The sequence below is a fragment of the Ooceraea biroi genome, chromosome 11, assembly GCF_003672135.1.
Source record: "Ooceraea biroi isolate clonal line C1 chromosome 11, Obir_v5.4, whole genome shotgun sequence".
NCBI lineage: Eukaryota > Metazoa > Arthropoda > Insecta > Hymenoptera > Formicidae > Ooceraea > Ooceraea biroi.
This window is the reverse complement of record NC_039516.1, coordinates 6,043,650-6,062,830: the sequence shown is the minus strand read 5'-3', so window position 1 is coordinate 6,062,830 and position 19,181 is coordinate 6,043,650. Positions and strand designations below refer to the sequence as shown.

The following is a 19,181-nucleotide window of genomic DNA, read 5'->3' as shown; positions in this document are numbered from 1 at the left end:
TGCGTTTAATCGTGGAAAATGAGAAATTTTGTAATTACTTGTTGCGACGGGTGGAAAACAATTGGCCGATCGGTAGATGCTCGCACGTGTAGAAAAATCGCGTAATGCGGGACGTAGCGTGTCATCCGCCATTGCAAAACTGTCGTCGTTAAACGCGTATTTCAGCGTGGCCGTCAGCGTTGCGAAAGCAAATTGTCGCGCGCGTGTTCCCTCGTGGTCGCAATAATGTGCCGTCCGCCGACGATCGATGTGGTATAATTATATAATTGTGCTTGCGCGCGCGCGCGCGATAAGGCAATTATAAAATTATGAGATAACATACGTGCTAACATATTTAAATGAAGATCGTTAATAGTCATATACATGCATTCGCGTTTTATAATGGCTCTATGGTTTGGTAGTATTGTATTCCGCCTTATCGGAAGGCATCAATGGACACGAAGCGAGCGAAAGAAGGACAGAGGAGTACGATAAGAGAGAAACGAGGAGGGAAAATGAGGAGGAAGGCAGAGACGAAAAAGACGCGGATCGCGTTCTTGCAAATGCAACTTGCGCTCTTTGCACGTAAGACGCGCGAGTGAGTTTTTGTCGGCGTGCAGGTACTCGTCCACCGTCTTTCAACCAGTAATCACATTAGCGCATTTAACGACGCCATTACGCTCGCCGCCGGCAATCTGCAGGATTCTTGATCGTCGCCGCCGCTCGTCGCGAGCTTCCTGCGGCCTCGGAGTGGGCGAGCATTAAATACCGGTCGCGCGCAATTAGAGATTCATGGGATCCGCGATCTCCCGCCCGCGAGAGGAGGATCATGATCGCGTCCGTCACCGGCGAATGCATTATTCCGCGCGCCGGTTAGCGCAAAAAGGCGCGCCGCGGCGCGAGTAACGATCGCCGGCTAACCCGGATTTGAATTGATTACGAGGCGAGGCCGATGCGTGAGCAACTCCTCGCGTTTTTCTGCTCCTTTTCCGTTCCCGACTTCAAGGATCGCGTTCCTCTTCGCTTTCTTTTTCTCCCGTCATTTTCGTGAGCGAGCTTCCTGCGTTCGAAAACCGGTTCGCATATACGTACACCCGGGTGTATATTATCCTCGCGCTTCCTCGTCTAATTTTCTAGCTAGCGAAATCGGCCCCGCTCCGTGTACCTACGTCTCGCGTCTCGCATGTGCGAAATTAGCGGATCCGTTACACACGAACCGGTTTAAACCCTTTCCCGCCCGATACGTGTGCGAGTGACCACGCATCTCAAGAAGAGTACGCGAATTAAGTTAATATTCGATAAACTTTCAGATTGAACGGTCGAGTTTTCACTTCCCGTTAACAATCAAGTTTATTGTTACGAGAGAGAACACCGTGATATCTAAAGCGACAAATTTGAAAAGTCGGTTTCAACAACAAGAAAAGCTAAATATAATATACATAGCATAATAGAAAAAAAAAATTATATATACATATATAAACAGGAATAGATTTATTTCACGTATTATGCTGCTGGGATACCCAACACAACTGTACGCTCTTTAGAATGACAAACCAAACTGTGTCGTAAGAATTTTCATAGAACAGATATGTATAAAGTGGATTACATTCACTGATGATGCTGATGGTGATGATTATATTTTTTCTACTGACTTAATTGCATTGAAGAAGATTTGAAATGTCTTTTAAATGTTGCTTGTGTAGAGATTTAAATGTTTGTGGCAGGAGCAGAAGAGCGTGAGGGGCAAACGCGTGAAAGTAGCTTTAGCTTCCTGTTTCTCAAACTCCTTGATACGCGGTAGTTGTTTTCGTGTTCACGATCGGTGTTGCAAAATGTAGGTACAAGATGCACTCGCGATCGAGTCAGCCTCGTGGGAAAATAACTACTCGGCACGAAAATATAATAACTAGCGTCGAGAATAACTCGCGCACAATTTAATTGTCACGCGTACAGTCTCTTAAAACTAATCTAATCTTGACAGAGGAGTGCCACATACTTAATCTAGAGCCCTTCTCCATCTGGGATATTGCGAAGTAATTAACTGCGAGACGGAGCTCGGTGTGTTCGCGTGATCGAGTAGCGGCGGTGTTTCGCGATCTAAATGAAATGCAATTTATTCTTAACGCGCCTCTAATCCGTTGGCAATAATTGTAATGGCGTCACGTTGACGGTTCGTTGCGAAGCGAGGTAATATCGATCTTACACGCGCGCGAGCTGCAATTTTTTCTTTCTTCCTCCTCCCCCGTCCCCTCGTGCCGTTTCCGTCGGCGCGTGTCGATTTATCCTCTTGGAGCACCCTAATTAAGAGCCATCGCGCTTCGCCACCGGATCACGTCGACGTCGAACACGAGTGCGAAATAACACGTTCGCCGCGAACGCGATTAAACTAATAATTATCACGCAATTTTGCATAGTGGGTATAATCACAGCATCGCACACACGGCTACATACGACATAGCGTGAAAATTGTTTTTCCCGCGAACGGCAGTGATCCATAAATAATCGTGACAACTGGATCATGGCTCCAATCATATCTATGTGAAACGGAAGCGGTTAATTGAATTCGCCAGGTTCAATTAAGATTAAGACAGCACGTTCGAGCGGTTCTCGTCGAAGGCGGTGTCAAGTCTCCACCTGCCTCACCAAGCCTCCACCTGGGGGGTGCTCGATCCTGAATGAACCGATCTCTTTCCGGCGTTCCTGGCGGGCGTAGCCTGCGCGCGGGATTGTAGCTCTTCCGAGTCGATACCTGGGACTCGCTTTGCGTGCCCCCGTGCATCGGGATAAAACGGTAATTCTGGTAACGCGATCGTTATTCGGGCCGCGCCTCTGTCGATCCTCTCGAGCGACGTCCTTCGAAGCGGGGTCCGGGTGGTGACAGGATTCTGGGTGGTCGACCGTCGGTCGCGGCAAAAGGAAGCTGACGTCAGTAGCACGGTCATATTTCTTCTGGCCTTAAAAGATCATGTGGAATACGGGACCACCTTCTCGCGAGCGAGCGAGCGAGCGAGCGCGCGCACCCGGTGGGGCTGGGACTCTCTAACTCCTTCTGTGTTGCCCGGAAAGCTTCCGGTGCCGAGCATTCATCCTGGCGTTGCTTTATGCGCGCGTGTGCTTGTATATATGAGATTCAGCCTGCCTCGAGCCCCGGCCGAGCAATCGGACCGTGCCCGTTTTTCATGCGACACGTCGCATGCCTCGCACAACTCCAAAATTGCATCCGAAGTTATTTGCCGTTTATTCTTGTTAACGGAGGAGGGAGAGAGTAAAAGTGTGATTTAATTTGAAACAATTTCTACTCGCTCTACTCGCTTTGCGTCTTTATGATGCATCTTCAAATAATCATTCTTTAATACCGTTGTACTAAAGACGATATAGTAATAATAATGGAAAAGTTATAAATGGATGAATTATCCGTCCCTATCTTTTCCCCATTTTTTTGAAGTAGTAACATATTGGATATTCAACTATCTAAAACTATTTAATTAATTTCTTAACCCTGTGCTTAAAAATTCTTTCATTGCGCGCGCGTATCACATATGTTCTCTCATACAATCTCTTAATTGAATACCGCCACGTTTCTGCTGCAGTATTTTTTACACCATAGGGAATTTATTTATATCACGAAAGAGAGAACACGTCGGGGCGATGGAGTGGCTAGATTTTCAGGTGGAGAGAGCCGATTGTTCGCAAATTAACGAGTGGTACCGGGGCACGGTGCACGCCCGAGCAATTTCGCTGTGCGTGACGTCGCGGAAGGCCGACGACGACGACGATGCGTTCGCGACTCACGCAAGAGACGTGCGCGTCGAGGTGTTAATTTTAACACACCGGGCTGTTTTTTCCCCCTATCAGGCGCACGTTCACCGGCTGTTCCCGCGCGCGAACTTTTTACCAGGAACCAGTCGTTTCTCAGCGGCGCGCGATGGCTCAATAATACGAGGACATATCGAGCGATTTTGAAACACCGCAAAAAGGTACGAAAAGAGAGGGATAATACACACGCGTGTGTATGTAAAATGTGCGTGTTCGCGCCTCTTGCACGTAATTCGCGCGAGCGACGTGACACGCGTGCCGCAGCGCGGACCACGGACGCGGCTTCTTCTGTGGTGCATTATTATCCGCGTGTGTGCGCGAATGCGTGCGTGCATGCGTGCGTGCACGCAGATGTGCACGCACGCAACGCGCGACAGCACGCGATGCGCGTAACTACGCGCAGTTTAAGGCGCCAAGTTACTTCAGCGGATTTTGAGACTTGTGCAACTCTAAATCCTTATAGGTACGGAAAAAATAAGAACAGATAGAAACGAGCACAAACAATTTTTTTTTCTCGACTTACGTATTAGAGGAATTAAGATATCTTCGACGTTGACTATATTCTGAATTATTAAATTATCATAATTTTGAAGTAAACAAGATAAAGGATAGTACAAGCAAGTATAAACAAAGTATGAAAAAATTAAATTTAAGAATTTGTAATTTAGCTGTTAAGTTCATATCAATCTTCTTCTCTAGATGTTTCAATGTTCGGAACACTGACATTCTTTGCAGAACGTCTTTGCATTTTTGAATGCATTACAGAATGAATTACTTTATTCTAGAAGTATATTTTCGCTCATTTGACTTGCAAGAGACGTGTCCCAAAAATGCGAATTTAGAAAATCCTAAATCAGGATAACGTAAAGCTCTTTACGCAAGACATATGACTTTCGACGAATTTCAAATGATGAGAGAAGATCGTTTCGAGCAGATTAAGAAATTCGATAGTCGCTCGTAAAACACCGTAAAGGAGCTCGCGTTTGCCTAAGCGGAATACGGACTCCTAAACAACGCGTAACGCGCCACGTACGAAACGGCGAAAGTAATCGGCGTTGGGTGCACGTCTTCGTCATCGTCGAAAATTTAGCGAAACCGGTTTCAACACGCGTCGATGGAAGAGGCGACGAAGTCGGTGTAGTTTAGCAACCAGAAGCCGGAACGCCGAAGTAAACCGGGAACTGGCGTGTCGAATTAGTGCCGCCTCTTGTGACGATCGAGCGATCGACGACGAACGATCATCGTAACGGCTCGCGCGTTCATTTCCGCGACGATCGACGAGCGTTTTCTGCCTTGGCGAGCCGCGCGAGATGCACCTCCCGCGCCCCATCCTCCGGCCAGAGAAGCTGTCGGATTACCCTGCTCATGTAGAAACCTGCTCCGTCGTTTCCCGTTTCAGTGAAGCGGCAAGAAACGCGCCCAGTGACTTATTAAGTTGTTAGCGCGCGGAGTTATTTCCCGCGGAAAAATCAAAGGGATTTGGGTGCTCGCCTTCGTTGTCGGAGGACCGCCTGTAAACTGCAATGCAACGAATGCACTCGTATGTCGCGAATAACTAATACTTTTCGAATTCTTCTTATGGGGATATTTTATATTATTAAATTATTCTTTATTTTCATATTTTATATAAACGGTTTTTGTATCAATATTAAATCTCGAAGCTTAACGACTTGGAAACGAATGAGGCACTATGATTTTAACATTTAATACATATGATCGGCCGACTTTCAATCTCCTGCCAATACGTTCTCGTATCCAGCAAATAACTTCCGGTATCGGAAGTCATATGTCGTGCAGTCGTGCATCTAGCCAACGCGACGCAATGGGAGCAAGGATAGATACGGGCCTCGTGATAGTTTCTTTCGTGCAGACGGGCAGTTCGCTCGAAACGGGAACGCAGGTCGGCGAGCCGTTCCCCGTCGACGACAACGCGTCGATAAATTTTCCCGTGGCAGTAGTGCCACGCACGTGCGTGTGCGCGCAACCGCGGACAACGTACACGGCCCACGGCGGATCCAATTTGAGATAAACGCGCGCCGGAAGACGCATTGTTCGCACGGAATAGTACAAATTAACAGATCGATATCGCGTACCTGGCGCAATTAACATTGTGTACACATCGCGCGCGCGCGCGGCACGGTGGCGGATCGGCTTCCTTGAAAATCTGACGGTTTAATTAGGCGCCGCTCGGCCACCTTGTGGCAGATGCGGGGCCCGGTCGATTAATTAACAGGAGCGGCAGCCCCTATCCGATATCGTTCGAGCTCATCTCGCCCATTTAAATCGACGCGGTTCGCGATAATCGCTCGGCCGCACCGGAGATTCCGTTTCCGCGTCTCGTCGCGGCCGTTACCGATATCACGCGATAAATCTCGATCCGATGGGTCCGATCGACTATCGCGATCTCACTGAGATCGTCGGCGAGGCGAGGCAAAGCTTCTCACGACAGACGACTCGTCGTTAATAACACTTGCGAAGGGAAATTGAAATAGTATCGCAATTTATGCATCCGTGTCGAATAATTGAATTGCACGAGTTAATGAAGGATCATCCACAGGTGTTCAGTCGTCGCCGGTGAACATCGTTGCGACCGCGACGGTGGTGACGGAGGAGGCCCTCCTAGCCGACGAGGAGGCGGAGAACTGCGAGGGTGAGAGCGAGGGCAAGTCCGCGAACGAGGAGGACGAAGAGGTGGACGTCGACGTGGAGGAGTGCAGCAGCGTCGACGACGGCCCGGTTCACGGGGTGCTGGCCGACGACCTCAATGGCGTCGGGGCGCCCTCGCGGAAGCGCAAAAGCGTCAACGTGGACGGCTGCAACGCGGACGAGAAGAAACAGCAGCGCTTGAGGACCAGCTGCAACTCCGAGGAGCTGCGTGACGTCGAGTGCCACCTCGAGACCAAGGAGCTCTGGGACAAGTTCAATGACCTTGGCACGGAGATGATCATCACGAAGACCGGCCGGTAAGTGACGCATGTCGATCAGAAGAGACGCAGGGGGGCTGTCGAAGAGGAGAGCCCGATGCGAGTCGCTCGGTGCAAACTCGCACGAAACTTGGAGAGGTTGCTGAAGAAAACGATAAGCGTAGTTTTTGTAGCGCTTAGTCCATCTGATATTGTTCCTTTAAAGAACATAAAATTTGTATTTCAATCTGCATCGGAATAGAATCTGCGACTTGAGGATTTCGCATTCTGTATAAATTGTGAGATATTCGTAGTAAAACATACAGCACATCCATTTCATAAATTGCTTCGCTTAATCTCGTCGGAGACGAATCTTAATTTTATTCATGCAACTCGCTTATGATTCTCTCGACAGCGATATATTTACAAGTGTTTAAACGTACATCCAAGCGCAGTCCTTCCTTCAAAATTGATGCTGACCGAGTATCAGACTGCGAGACGCGAAGTCGCGTCAAGAGCATTTTTAGCCCAGACGGCGTGGAGAGGCTCCTCGGTTTCCCGCTCTTTCAACTACGCCGACTGTGTGACGCTCCGCAATTAACTTTACGATATCGTAATGCGACTTTGCTTACCATATTCACGCGCTCGTTAATCGACCGTATTTAAAGACCGCGACGCGAGAGATGGACGAGCGTCTTTAATTCGCGAGCAAATAGCGAGAAAAGCCGCGGGCAAGAACCCCCCGATGTTAACGTTGTCGGCAGCGACGAACCTGAACTAATGGATTTCATTGACTGACGTTTTACGATATATTTAAGGGAGTTTTAGACGTAATTTATCGCGCCCGTTTACGCGCGGACGCGCGCATTTTTATAGGTATGCTAATAAAGTTCGGCCCGGCTGCGCAGCTGCGGCCGGGATGCGTGACCACGTCGGAATTATGAGATATTCGTGCGCGCAGGGGAGGCTCGTCGACTGCTCGAGGACTGCCACCGGTCATCCCTGAGCGCGTGCATGCGTGCACGCGCAACCTTGAAGCGCTATCGCGCGACGATCGATGCGATGCGCCGCATTATCGCTCCGGGTTCGCGACCGCGAATCCGTGGACCCGCGAAACGCGAAGCTGGAAACCACTCCCGATGATCCGCCTCGCGATCGAGATAAACCTCCGCCCGGCTAATTGCGAAATACCGCGCGCTATCCCGGCTAGCTCTCGTGATGTATCTCCCTCGCTCGGCGGCATTTCAAAATTCGTGTAAAGCTGAAGTGTCATTCGTTAATTCAGTGCTTTCAATAATCTCGAATGTAAATCGATAGTTATGAAGGCAATAGTAGAAATATAAGTCTCTTTATGCTTCTTGCATGAATTGAAATGTAGAAATGTCATTACTGGCATTTTCTCTGACACTCCGTCTTCCATTCTTCGATTACGACGCCTTCCGGCATAATATCACGGAGCTATCTGACCGAACACCGATTATCGATGAAATTTATCGACAATTACTGTCCTTCTGGAATCTGAAATTCACGCATAACACCTCGTCTAATTTATTTGAGAACCGAGCACCTTACTCGCGGTCAAACGGCGTATTAATCACACGCGCTTCACCGGACACCGCTTTAACTTCGCTCACAGCTTCAGTATTTTATCTCGTGTGGCGCGTTTGCGGTGAGCGCGATGTAAAATGTACGGCGCTAGCATATTTATGCGGTGCAGAAAGTAGATGATAATCCGATAAGCCGGTCGGTTGTAACTAGCGAACGCGATTGCGGATAAGCCGCGCGCCGTGCGCAATTATGAGACGCGCTTCGAGAATTGCGCAAACAGGTGCCTACGCCCTACGATTCGAGTTGGTAATCCGGACGCGTCGGGCGATTACCTATAATCTGCTTACGGTATCCCGGATTAGTGCTGCTCGAAATATACACGCGAAAAAAAGAGCTGCAAGTCGCTAGAAACCACCTTATTTTGAAGGCCTGCCACCATTACGCGCACCGTATTGTTGTCACTCAAGTTGTTGGTCAAGCGACATGCAGAGGTACAGGACGAAAGCCCGAAGCTCAGGCGACTTCTGATTGTCGTCCCGATAAATTCACGCCATTACGACCTGCGTAAGACCGTCGTGCGAGCTAATTCTGCTTGCACGCGCGTATTTCCTCGGTTCTCTCGGCTTGCCTCGTCGCGCCGGGGTTCATCGGACCTCGGGCTGTTTGCGGGCTCGGGCTGCAGAAATGTAGCTGTTACTAAAGCGCAACGCAGCCTTGAAGCACGTTACCGAGCTGATCAATGTCGGGTGTTACACGTCGCGCGTGTATTTGTCCAGCTCGCTCGGGTATTAGATGTACTCCGGATAAGCGCCGCGGATCGACCATTAACGCCCACGATTCCTCCTCGTATGTGCAACAATGTGTGACACATGACACGCGCTGCTATTACATCGCCGTCCGCCGAGACGAGGAGAAAGTCGCGTGTCAGATAAATCGCGCGCTGGCTCGTTTGACTTCGTCATTGCACCTCGATCGCGATCGCGCTGATCGTCGCGATCAGTACACGCGCGCGAGTATGGACACTTGGAGGATTATCCGGCGGTTCTCTCCGCGGATCTCCACGAAGAACGCTTGATACTCGAACGATTCTTTAGAATTGGGAGACTCCGTGTGCATTCCTCTGCCGCTTCGCTTCACGGTAAAGAGGGTAAAGCCGCGCGCGAGAAGCTAGCGAGGAAAGAGCGGCGGGCAAGAGAGTATTTGCGCGCGATGCAGGAGGTGAAGATGATAATCGATAAGCCACGCACGCTTGTAATCGAGAGTGCGATTTCGGATAAGCCGGCAGGCCTGTAATTACGAAATACTTAGCGGCTCTCTCTCTCGCGCGGGGTGTCGGGTAATTATCTGCGAACGTAACGTGCCGGGGGTGAGAAGGGGGGCTACCTTCCGGCGGGCGCGGACTTCGAGAATCGACCCCGCCGCGATTACAGCACTCGCGCGCACTCGCCGGCGTGTATGTTTACGCCAAGCGCGCGCGGAAAGCAGATGATAATTGGATAAGCCGCGCGCATAAGCGCGGCTACGCGCGGAATGATTTCGGATAAGACGGACGGCGTGTAATTACAAAACGCTTGCAAGAGTCCCGCGTAGAGGAGAGCGATGATCGCCTGAGAATAAACCGCCGCAATCCGCGCAACCTTGAGACGTCGCGGCGGCGAGGAACGAGCGTCAGAGCGAGTGTCAGAGCGCCCGTACTTCGGCGGAAAGCGGAAGGCGATGCTGAGATTGGAATCCGTTCACAATGTTGCTCGGATTAAAGCTCCGAAGCGCGAATGTGTAATAAAACAAGATTAATGTACGAGATGTCAGAGCGCTCGTGATGCATTTAGCCGATAAATGAGGATTTTAACGAGAACGTCCGAGCATCGATGGGTTTTTGAGTCGGATAATTATCGAAAAAACTGAGTATTAGGAAATATAATGAATCTGACTGAACAGTTGTGAGAAACAATATTTCAAAAAATGGAATCCGATTTCCAGATCGGTTCTCGATTAGAAATTCGAATGGGAGAAGTGATTCCCGTGGTGTTCTTGACACAGAACGAACCGCCGGGTGTATTTAAAAATTTCGGCGTAATTCCAGGGTGTGTCGCTGTTCTCCGTGTCCCCGGCCGAGCGACGATCGATATATCAAGAACGCGACGATGCACGAATAGCGTCGTTAGCACGAGCAGCTCGGCACGAAATCCCAGCTGAGCGAGCTGAACGTCAGTCTACCGAGTGACAATACGAATTCGGACCAATCAGGTGGAATTGTCTGGCCCTACGGGGTGCCGGGCCCGTAAACTCCTCAGGTTCTACCTTGAGTCACTTTGGGGTCTCACCTTTCCCACGTTGGCACTCGCCACTTTTCAAAACCACCTCCCTCCCGGGCTCTTTTTCTTCCTGCGTATTGATACACTTTCTTTTACATTTTAAAGTCTTGCTGCGCAAAAGAAGAAAAACTAACATGGACTTGACTAATTGGTAAATATTGTTGAAGGCCATCGAAGAAAGGGAAAGGTTTCCTGTGTCGCAACAATGCATCAAGGATGATGCAAGCAACCAGCCCAACGGTCTCGGATTAAAATATTTCGACGACGGAAAAAAAGGAGGAAGGAACAATGTTAAAACAAGACCATTAAATGGAACTTGTGTAATCGATGCTATCAACATATAAAAGTGACGAGTCTCTTCAAGTGCCGTCTTGTTCCCTTCAGTTTCAAGAAAAGGAGCAGCACTCGTTTTAATTACCAGTTTGTCCGCCGATGTCCACGTCACTGATACGAACTGTTCAGTCCACGCTTCGTGGAGGTACGCGGTGGAATGGAAAATGATGGCCAGGTCCACTCTACGAGAAGAACGCTATCGTCGTCGCCGTCGCCGTCGTCGTTGCGGCCGTGCGTTTTTTTTCAGCGTGTTTAAGTGGGTAACCGTGGACTGTGAACCGCACGGAATAGGAGGTGCGGACGAGCAGGTCAGGAGAGAGACAGGATACCGGCGGATAGAGGGTACTCGTCACGCGAACCCTTCATCAAGGTGCCAGCAACCTACATTATACACTCACACGCGACCCGGCCTGGGACGATCGTGTGCACGTTACACCGCGGAGAACATGCACAGAGAACATGTCGAGAGAGAAAGAGACCGCGAAAGAAGGTGGAGAACAGCGGGGAGGGGTAGATAGACATCTCATCATTTTAGACCCCGTTTTCGCGCGGTTATACGAAGTGCACGTAATAAATACGCAGGGTAACAGCCTTAGAAGGCCTCCGAGTGGACTAAACACACTAATGCGTGTAATGAATACGGGAGATAACGGACTTGGAAGAAAACCTACGGTGGATTAAGGAACGGAAACTGCGTCTCGCATCAGAGATACCGAACGTGACTGTGCGTATATGAAAAACGCTTGTAAAAAAGTTCGTAATGGCTCTAAGCGAATCAGTTTAATTAAGTGTAGATTCCTCGTAGTTTTGTCATTACTGTCATCATTTTATTATTACTATTTAAGCGTCGATTATCTTGCAACGGAATATCAACTGCTGGAAAGCGATATCAAAGGCGAGTAGAAAACGAATTGAATAATCGAGCCGACTTACAAACGATCCGACAGTGATATCAATTTCAATACCTCTTAGATAATTTATTAATACCGATAGAGCGTGCAAAATACGCGGTTTCATCGCTTCCCGTACATTGATCGCTTCCGACGGACGTGACGAAGAACTCGTTTCTCGCATTGAACTTCAGTTCGAACTTCACGTGCATATCGAGTGCGTGCGTCTCGCTTTCTCTCCACGTTACATTTTTCACGCAGGGGCAGGGATATCCTGCCCGGCGGTGTCACGATCGTCGGGACGTGAAACGCGCGACAGCCGCGGCATAATTACAATAGCGGCGGTCCCACCTGGCGTACGGAGAGTCGTTAGCTCGACAAACATTTAGGCTCGACTCAGACGACCGGATCGGTATAATATCCAGCGCGCTTCCGTAATCCATTTGTACTAACTCCACCGGCGCGGGCCTTCCTCGGGAGGGCCACAGTTGGGCGGGCCCCCCTGTGCTCTGCCGTTCCCCGCCATCGCGCGTAGCGAGAAAGATATACGAGTGGTTCTCGAGATGGTTTGGGGTGGCTCGGGTCGAGGTGTTTCTGCGATTACGGTCTCGTTAGCCACGAGCCATCGAGGGCTTGTTCATTTCCGTCTAATTTGACGGGGAAACGCGCCGCGTTAATGTCGTCGCGAGGCGTCCCGGCGAATTAGGAACGATCCGTTGGCGTCGAAATTGGAGGTAGATTAGCCGCAGGTGAGATTAGGACGCCCCACTCGCGTTCGTCAAACGCGACGGCGAAAATTACGGTTTGGTTCGGTTAAATCGCGATAATTCTTTGCCGGGAGCAAGGCACGGCAGTCATGTGGCGAGCGACGTTAGTTTTCTTTTAATTACAGTTATTATTGCGATTATGATAACCGAGTCCGTACATGCTGGCGATATATTTCATTGCCGGAGAAATTAATGTTGAGGAACAAATGTACCCTTACCGACACGAATTAATTTCGAAGTTAATTACAGAGCTGCTTCGTATTGAAAATTAGGAAATTCAAGTCGATTAATTTTCGAACGGATGAATTGAGAACACAATGACTTATGCATACCAAATGCGCCCCAAATAAATGCTGTATTAAGAAATTCTTAATTTAAAATTTAATTGCGACATTATTCTAATGACATTAATACATCAGAGGGTAATATTACGCGCGCATGAATGTTTTGCGACGCCATTATTGCAAAGATACGGGGCGAAATATACGGAACCACCACCCCGATACGGTCACCAATTTTATTATCGATATACGTTGTGTCCGACACGCGCAGCGCGAATTGACTCGTTCGTTGCGCGATCCTTGATAGAAACATGAGTCACTGAACACAGGGATCCATGGTTACAAGTGTAACGCGCGATACAAATCAGGGTGACGGATCTCTCTAGAGGGAGGGTGTCGATCACCTCGCCATCGATGCTTAAGCGGTCGTCGTGGTTTATTCGTGAGGGTGGCGGACCACCCCCGCGGCAATTTTCCGGATGATTTATCGCGTCATGCTTACGGAAACGTGACGTTGCTCGCACGCTCGTTTTCACGTGTGCGTCTGTCGAAAATGCCGGCAAAAACGGTGGTGGCTGGTACACGCGTACGTGCGCGATCGCGAAATTTATTCTTAGCGAGCGCGGCAGGTGAAAGTCCGGGCGCCGGGTTCTCCGCGGAGGAAACGTCGTCGTCCACGTCAAGGCCGACTTCGGGCGATAAGCGAGTGGCTGCAGCTGCCTTGGGGTGCGGAGGAGGTGCAAACGATCCTGATGATTTTATAGAACATCAACCCGGAGATAATTGCGATGGCGGCATATGAATATGTATTCTCTGTTTAAGGAAAATTAAAAAACAAAGCTAATGACATCATGGATCGTGCGCAAGCCGAAAGAATAAAACACTGGTAATTATATGTGCACACTACCAGTAAAATTAGATTAACATAATTTCGAACAATTTACGCTAAAGCTAAATTTTACTTCCGCGATTATACATATATTAAGTAGTATCGTATTAAACCCGCTAATAATAAGGAAATTCATCTGAATCGAATTTCCTGGATTTTCTACTTACTATTACCTAAATTGATTCTTTATGATTCTACGATTGCTATAATTCTCAGCGTTTCATACGTAGCAATTAAATTTCGCAATCCTGTCGATCAAACGTTTAATACTTGAATAATTCTACATATCAAACGTCACATCATAATCGCGAAATCGAAAGGCGGAACTGGATTTCACGTTTCAATTTGCTTCCTTCCATCGAGTCAAATTACGAGCACGGAGAAACGCGACGAGATTCATTCACGGGGCGTCTCCGTCATCCTCGCGAATAAAGAAGTCGCGTCTCGCGCGCTTTCCGAATGCAAACGCACGCTCGGGCTTCCTCCTCGCCCGAGGGCCGACAATCGTGTCGTTAAAGGTGTGTCGGATCCCGGGGCGACGTAACGACGATACTATTCACCGCGTGGTTGGACAATGCGCTTGTTAAAAGCCGCACGAACGTAACCGAACGCGCCGCATACGTGCCGGGAAGGAGAGAGGATCGTTTTCGAGGAGCTCGAACCGCAAAAACCGCTCCGAGGCGGCAAGGATCGCGTTGTGGAGGACTGGGCCCGTCCTCCGGGACCTTGCGGCCTCCAGAAAGAGAGAGAGAGAGAGAGAGAGAGAGAGAGAGAGAGAGAGAGACGAAGAGACGGCGGCAGAGCACTCGCGTGACGCAACCGGGATCCTCTTATCCGAGCCTGCTTAAAGAGTCCGATCTTGTTTCGTCCAGCTCCTCATGAACGAAGTCCGGGCGTCGCTTCGCGGGAGAAGGAAGCCTGTCATCGGATATATAGATCTGGAAAACCGCGACCGATTACTCTTGCGGTCCCTTTTATCGGAGGGAGCGAACAGGAACAACGGGAGCGCTCGCGCGGAACGAGATGAACGAGAGAAGATTTGCGCTTTTGACTGCCCCGCATAAAAGGCGCAATGGGGAACAGTCTTTACTGAAAATTAGGATCAGCGATTTAATGGATGGGAGTTTCAGTGGCGATCCATAATTTAAAAGAATAATATTTAATACGAAGATATATATTTCTGAAACAGCATGATATTTCGGCACTAGGAAGTCTTTGTAACTGCAGATACCGGAGAATTATGAAAAATGGCGTTTGTTTCAGTAGCGACGCGTCATTAGTCACGACGTTATTCAGCATCGCAAAGTGAGAGATATTGACGGATCGAGTGTCCCCCGGCTTCGTGATTCCTGGCGTTCCGATGTAATCCTCGCGCTCGCACGGAGTCTCTCATGCCCATGATAGCTGGATCTCGCTCTTCCTAAATTGTAGAACTCATCAATTTCGCAGCGATCGCCGATTAATCAGTTCTCGCTTCGACGGGAGACGGCGCGTCGAGCCGTTCTCCATATATGTAATTATGATGAATTAGTGCAAGACACGTCAATCAATTTCGATGCTCGTCTCAATACATTCTTATTATATCTTGACGTATTATCTATTCGCGATGGCTCAGATTAATATCGTGCCGCTTATCCTCCACATGAGAAACGCGAAGAACCCGCAGATCTGGCTGGACGCGAACAACTGATACGCAGGTGTCCGCCATGCGATCACCGCCAGTAATACGTGGATTCCAACGTAGATAGACAGGATCAACAGATACTGGAACAACGGAGACGCTCTTTTGGGCGTCAGTCCGTTCAGTCTTCTCATAATCGCGTGTTTCGCGTTGTTCAGAATCTCTGGTGCGCAATAGGGTATCCTCACAGTCGTTTCTTTCGGTCGAGAGCTCAGTCTCGTCGTCGACACGGTCTTCTTCGCAAGCAGTGGCGGCAATTCGCCCTTTCTCACCACCCTCGAGGGCTCGCCAGCTGTTTTCATACCTTCCATGATCATCTCCGCGAGCTCTCCCGGCCGGATCTTCCTTAGAATCGCAGGATCGTCGGTTTTTTTCGTCGGCCGCCCAATTTTCGAGACGGAAGAGACTTTGATCACCGCGATTTTGCCATAAGACAGCGCACCGGAAGTCGATCTGTCGTCTGTCGAAGTGACGCTTGCAACGGGGCTGTCGGGTTTCAAGGATTTCAGCAGCGACAGTGGTATAAATTCCTCGGGCAAGGGTAAAAATTCCTCTGTAACGTCACTAGTCATGTAGGGTCTCTGACAATGATGGCGATGGTGATGACGATGATAATGATGAGCCCGTAGTGGATTGCAGGGCCCCGTGCACACCATCCGTCGACCTCGGCAGGTATGCTGAGGCGGATCCATCATCGGTTTTGGATTTTCCTCGCCGGATCGATCGAGCGTGTGCAAGTCTGGCGAGAACAATTAGATCAGAGCTGAACCGCGTGGGATTATTGGCGGCGTTACGCGCGTGTTTCCCTCTCGTTTTGATTCTACACGGGGTTCGCGAGTACGTAACGGAGTATCACGGGGCGAAATGGCGCGATCGCGTTTCGGAATAATTCCCTTGTCGCGTCCATCGCGCGGGCGTTTTCAACGATAAATTAACTGAAACCCGGTTTTCACCGTGAAAAAATCACCATTGACATATCTGCCATCTGACCGCAGAAAATAGCCGGCGCGCTCTCCCGAGGCGCGTAAATCACGGGCGCGAGTCGCGTCGCGTGCGCTCGCACACGTTCGAGGACGTACATTGCGCACCGGGTGAAAGCTCTCGGTCGGGAACCCGGGACGAAGGTCAGCTTATGCTTTCCGCGCTGTTACACCAGCGGGAAATCCAGCGCGGCTCGCATCGACGCGGAGGCGCGTCCGATCCGCGCGTGCGTCCTGATGCTCCTCCAGGTGTTGAAAATCCGACTGCATGTACAGTTTCCCCGGGGTTCAAGGCTGGCTCCCGGCTTTGCAGCGAAGCCCGAGCTGCCGGAACGAGCGTTCCCTCTTTATCAAACTGCCTGCGGTTTAATCGTACATTTAGCAAAACTGATATTACCACGGAGATCCTGCGACATATATATACGTGGCATGTGTAACGTTTAATTTTACTACGTCATTTATGATTACCTGAGAGAGGTTACACTCACTGAATGTTCATCCATCGGCCGAGAAAAATCGAAACTCGTTCTTCACTTTTACATTGTTTAATCACACGATCACATGCAACTGTGCTCGACGATAAATGCTACATAATTGTTATATAATAATTTTTTAAAATTAAATTACGCTTTATATAATTCTTTGAAGTAATGTAATGTTTTCAGTAATACCAGCTTGTCCCGCAAATCAGTTGGACTAAAGTCGAGATAAAGAAGTGAGATTCTTATTCCCGAAATACAATTTGTCAAGTCTTCGTTCAATTTTAATCGGATTTATCTGTGATTATTAATCATTCATCACACTGTCTTGTTTCTTATACACATATCTTTTCGCAGACGGATGTTCCCGACGTGCCGGGTGTCCTTCAGCGGGCTTAAGTCCGAGGGCCGTTACGCCGTGCTGATGGACATCGTGCCGGTCGACAACAAGAGGTATCGATACGCCTATCATCGTAGCTGCTGGCTGGAAGCTGGCAAAGCGGATCCGCCGGCACCCGCGCGACTTTACGTACATCCCGACTCCCCCTTCACCGGCGAGCAGTTACGGAAGCAGGTTGTTTCCTTCGAGAAGGTGAAGCTGACGAACAATGACATGGACAAGCATGGCCAGGTAAGAGAACTGTCACATGTCTAGAAAATTGTGGAGAGAGAGAGAGAGAGAGAAAGCGTTGTTTATTGGCGTTCTGGGACACGTCCCCTAAAGCGCAACCAAAATGCATGTACAAGTTTGACTATTACATCATAAGTTACATACAATCAATTATATTAAAACATAATATATAAGTTACATAAATCATAAATCATGAAATCATAATATATAAGTTACATAAATCATTTAAAACATAATATAATAGTATACCTGCAGTATTTAAAAACATAATATACTAATATACCTGCAGTATTAGAATTACAGAAAAAGAATAAAACGCAAACACAGCATATACCTAGCATACCTAGAGAGCCGCCACAGAAACATTCTCCCCATTAAGAATTTCATACATACACCGTTTAAAATTTGTGCCTTTATCGACTTTACGCATTGCGAAGGGCAGTTTGTTCCAAATACTGGATGCAACACAAATAAATGACCGCCTGAAAATCTCAGTTCTACACTACACAGAGAGAGAGAGAGAGAGAGAGAGAGAGAGAGAGAGAGAAAGATAAAATGTTGAGGAGGATTAAGGAAAAAAAGAAAAAGAAATGATATTGTAAAATTAGATTAAGATGACAAGGAAAAGAAATTGGATAGGAATAATACAATGTAGTGATGGGGGGCTGGGGCGATGTAGAAGATTTATATAATAGTTTTGTTATTTTAATTTATGTTATGGATTGAAAAAAGAGTATTTATATTTATCATATTACACAGGTTATGTATTTAATATGTTATATTAATTATATTTAGTCGATATGAGTATGTAAACCAAGTTTTCCTTTCTTGGTTTTAATAGCTAAAATAAAATTACTACTATATTGCTACTTTAATCTAAAATGAAGATATAAACTGAAGACACTAATTAAATATGAATTTCTTGCATTTAACTCTGCGATATTAGAGCGGAAAGTTCTCGCTTTACAAACTTTTTCTAACTTTTTCAACATTATACAAATTATTGCAGTGTTAGGTGCTTAATCATCTGAAACGGTGAAACATTCACGCGTCGTGTCGCATACACGAAGCGTGTAAGTCGACCACCGGTCTGGTATAATCTCCCATCCTGAAGGATAATTTCGCGCGCGCAGGATTTTCCTCCTCGGGCGGCCCGGGCGCACGCAAAAATTGTCGGCGATAAGACGCTTCATGCACCATGGCCATTATGCCGTTCTGTAATTTGCGCCTGCCTTTCAGCGGATGCGTAATTCCCGGGCCGCGGCCGTATCTCCCCTTTATTTCGGAGTTTAGCGCACAATGGCCGCCGGACGCGAAATGTCGGGCTCGTTGGACACGCTACCGTTATTACGTGGCGCAACCACCTCGCCCTGCTCCCGCGCCCGCTCGATTGTGCCCCGCGGATGTAACCCGTGTGGATACAGTTCTTCCGATGATCATGTCCGGGTTTTAAGGGCAATTTCTGGTTCGCAACGCGAATTTCATAGCTCGATTTAGATCAAATTCTGTCATCGGAGATTTTACTCTCGGAGTACCAATTTCTTCGTGTTCATTACAGATACCCCAGGGCATACCAGTCGTCACCCCCCGATGAATTCAACGGCTGACTGAACGATGTATGCGTCTGGGTCATTTTAACACACGACTATTGTCACACAAATGCGGTGACATCGACGACGTTTATGTGTA

At 48.4% G+C, this 19,181-nt stretch overlaps 1 protein-coding gene across 1 annotated transcript in view; it reads left to right on the top strand.

The window, feature by feature from the left end:
- The window catches only part of LOC105275855 (T-box transcription factor TBX20), a 51,678-nt gene that overhangs the window by 4,051 nt on the left and 28,446 nt on the right, over window positions 1-19,181 (top strand). Inside the window, exons 2-3 of the mRNA XM_011333014.1 lie at window positions 6,353-6,758; window positions 17,219-17,492. Of these exons, the coding sequence (XP_011331316.1) occupies window positions 6,353-6,758; window positions 17,219-17,492 (680 nt within the window). The remainder of the gene's footprint in view (window positions 1-6,352; window positions 6,759-17,218; window positions 17,493-19,181) is intronic.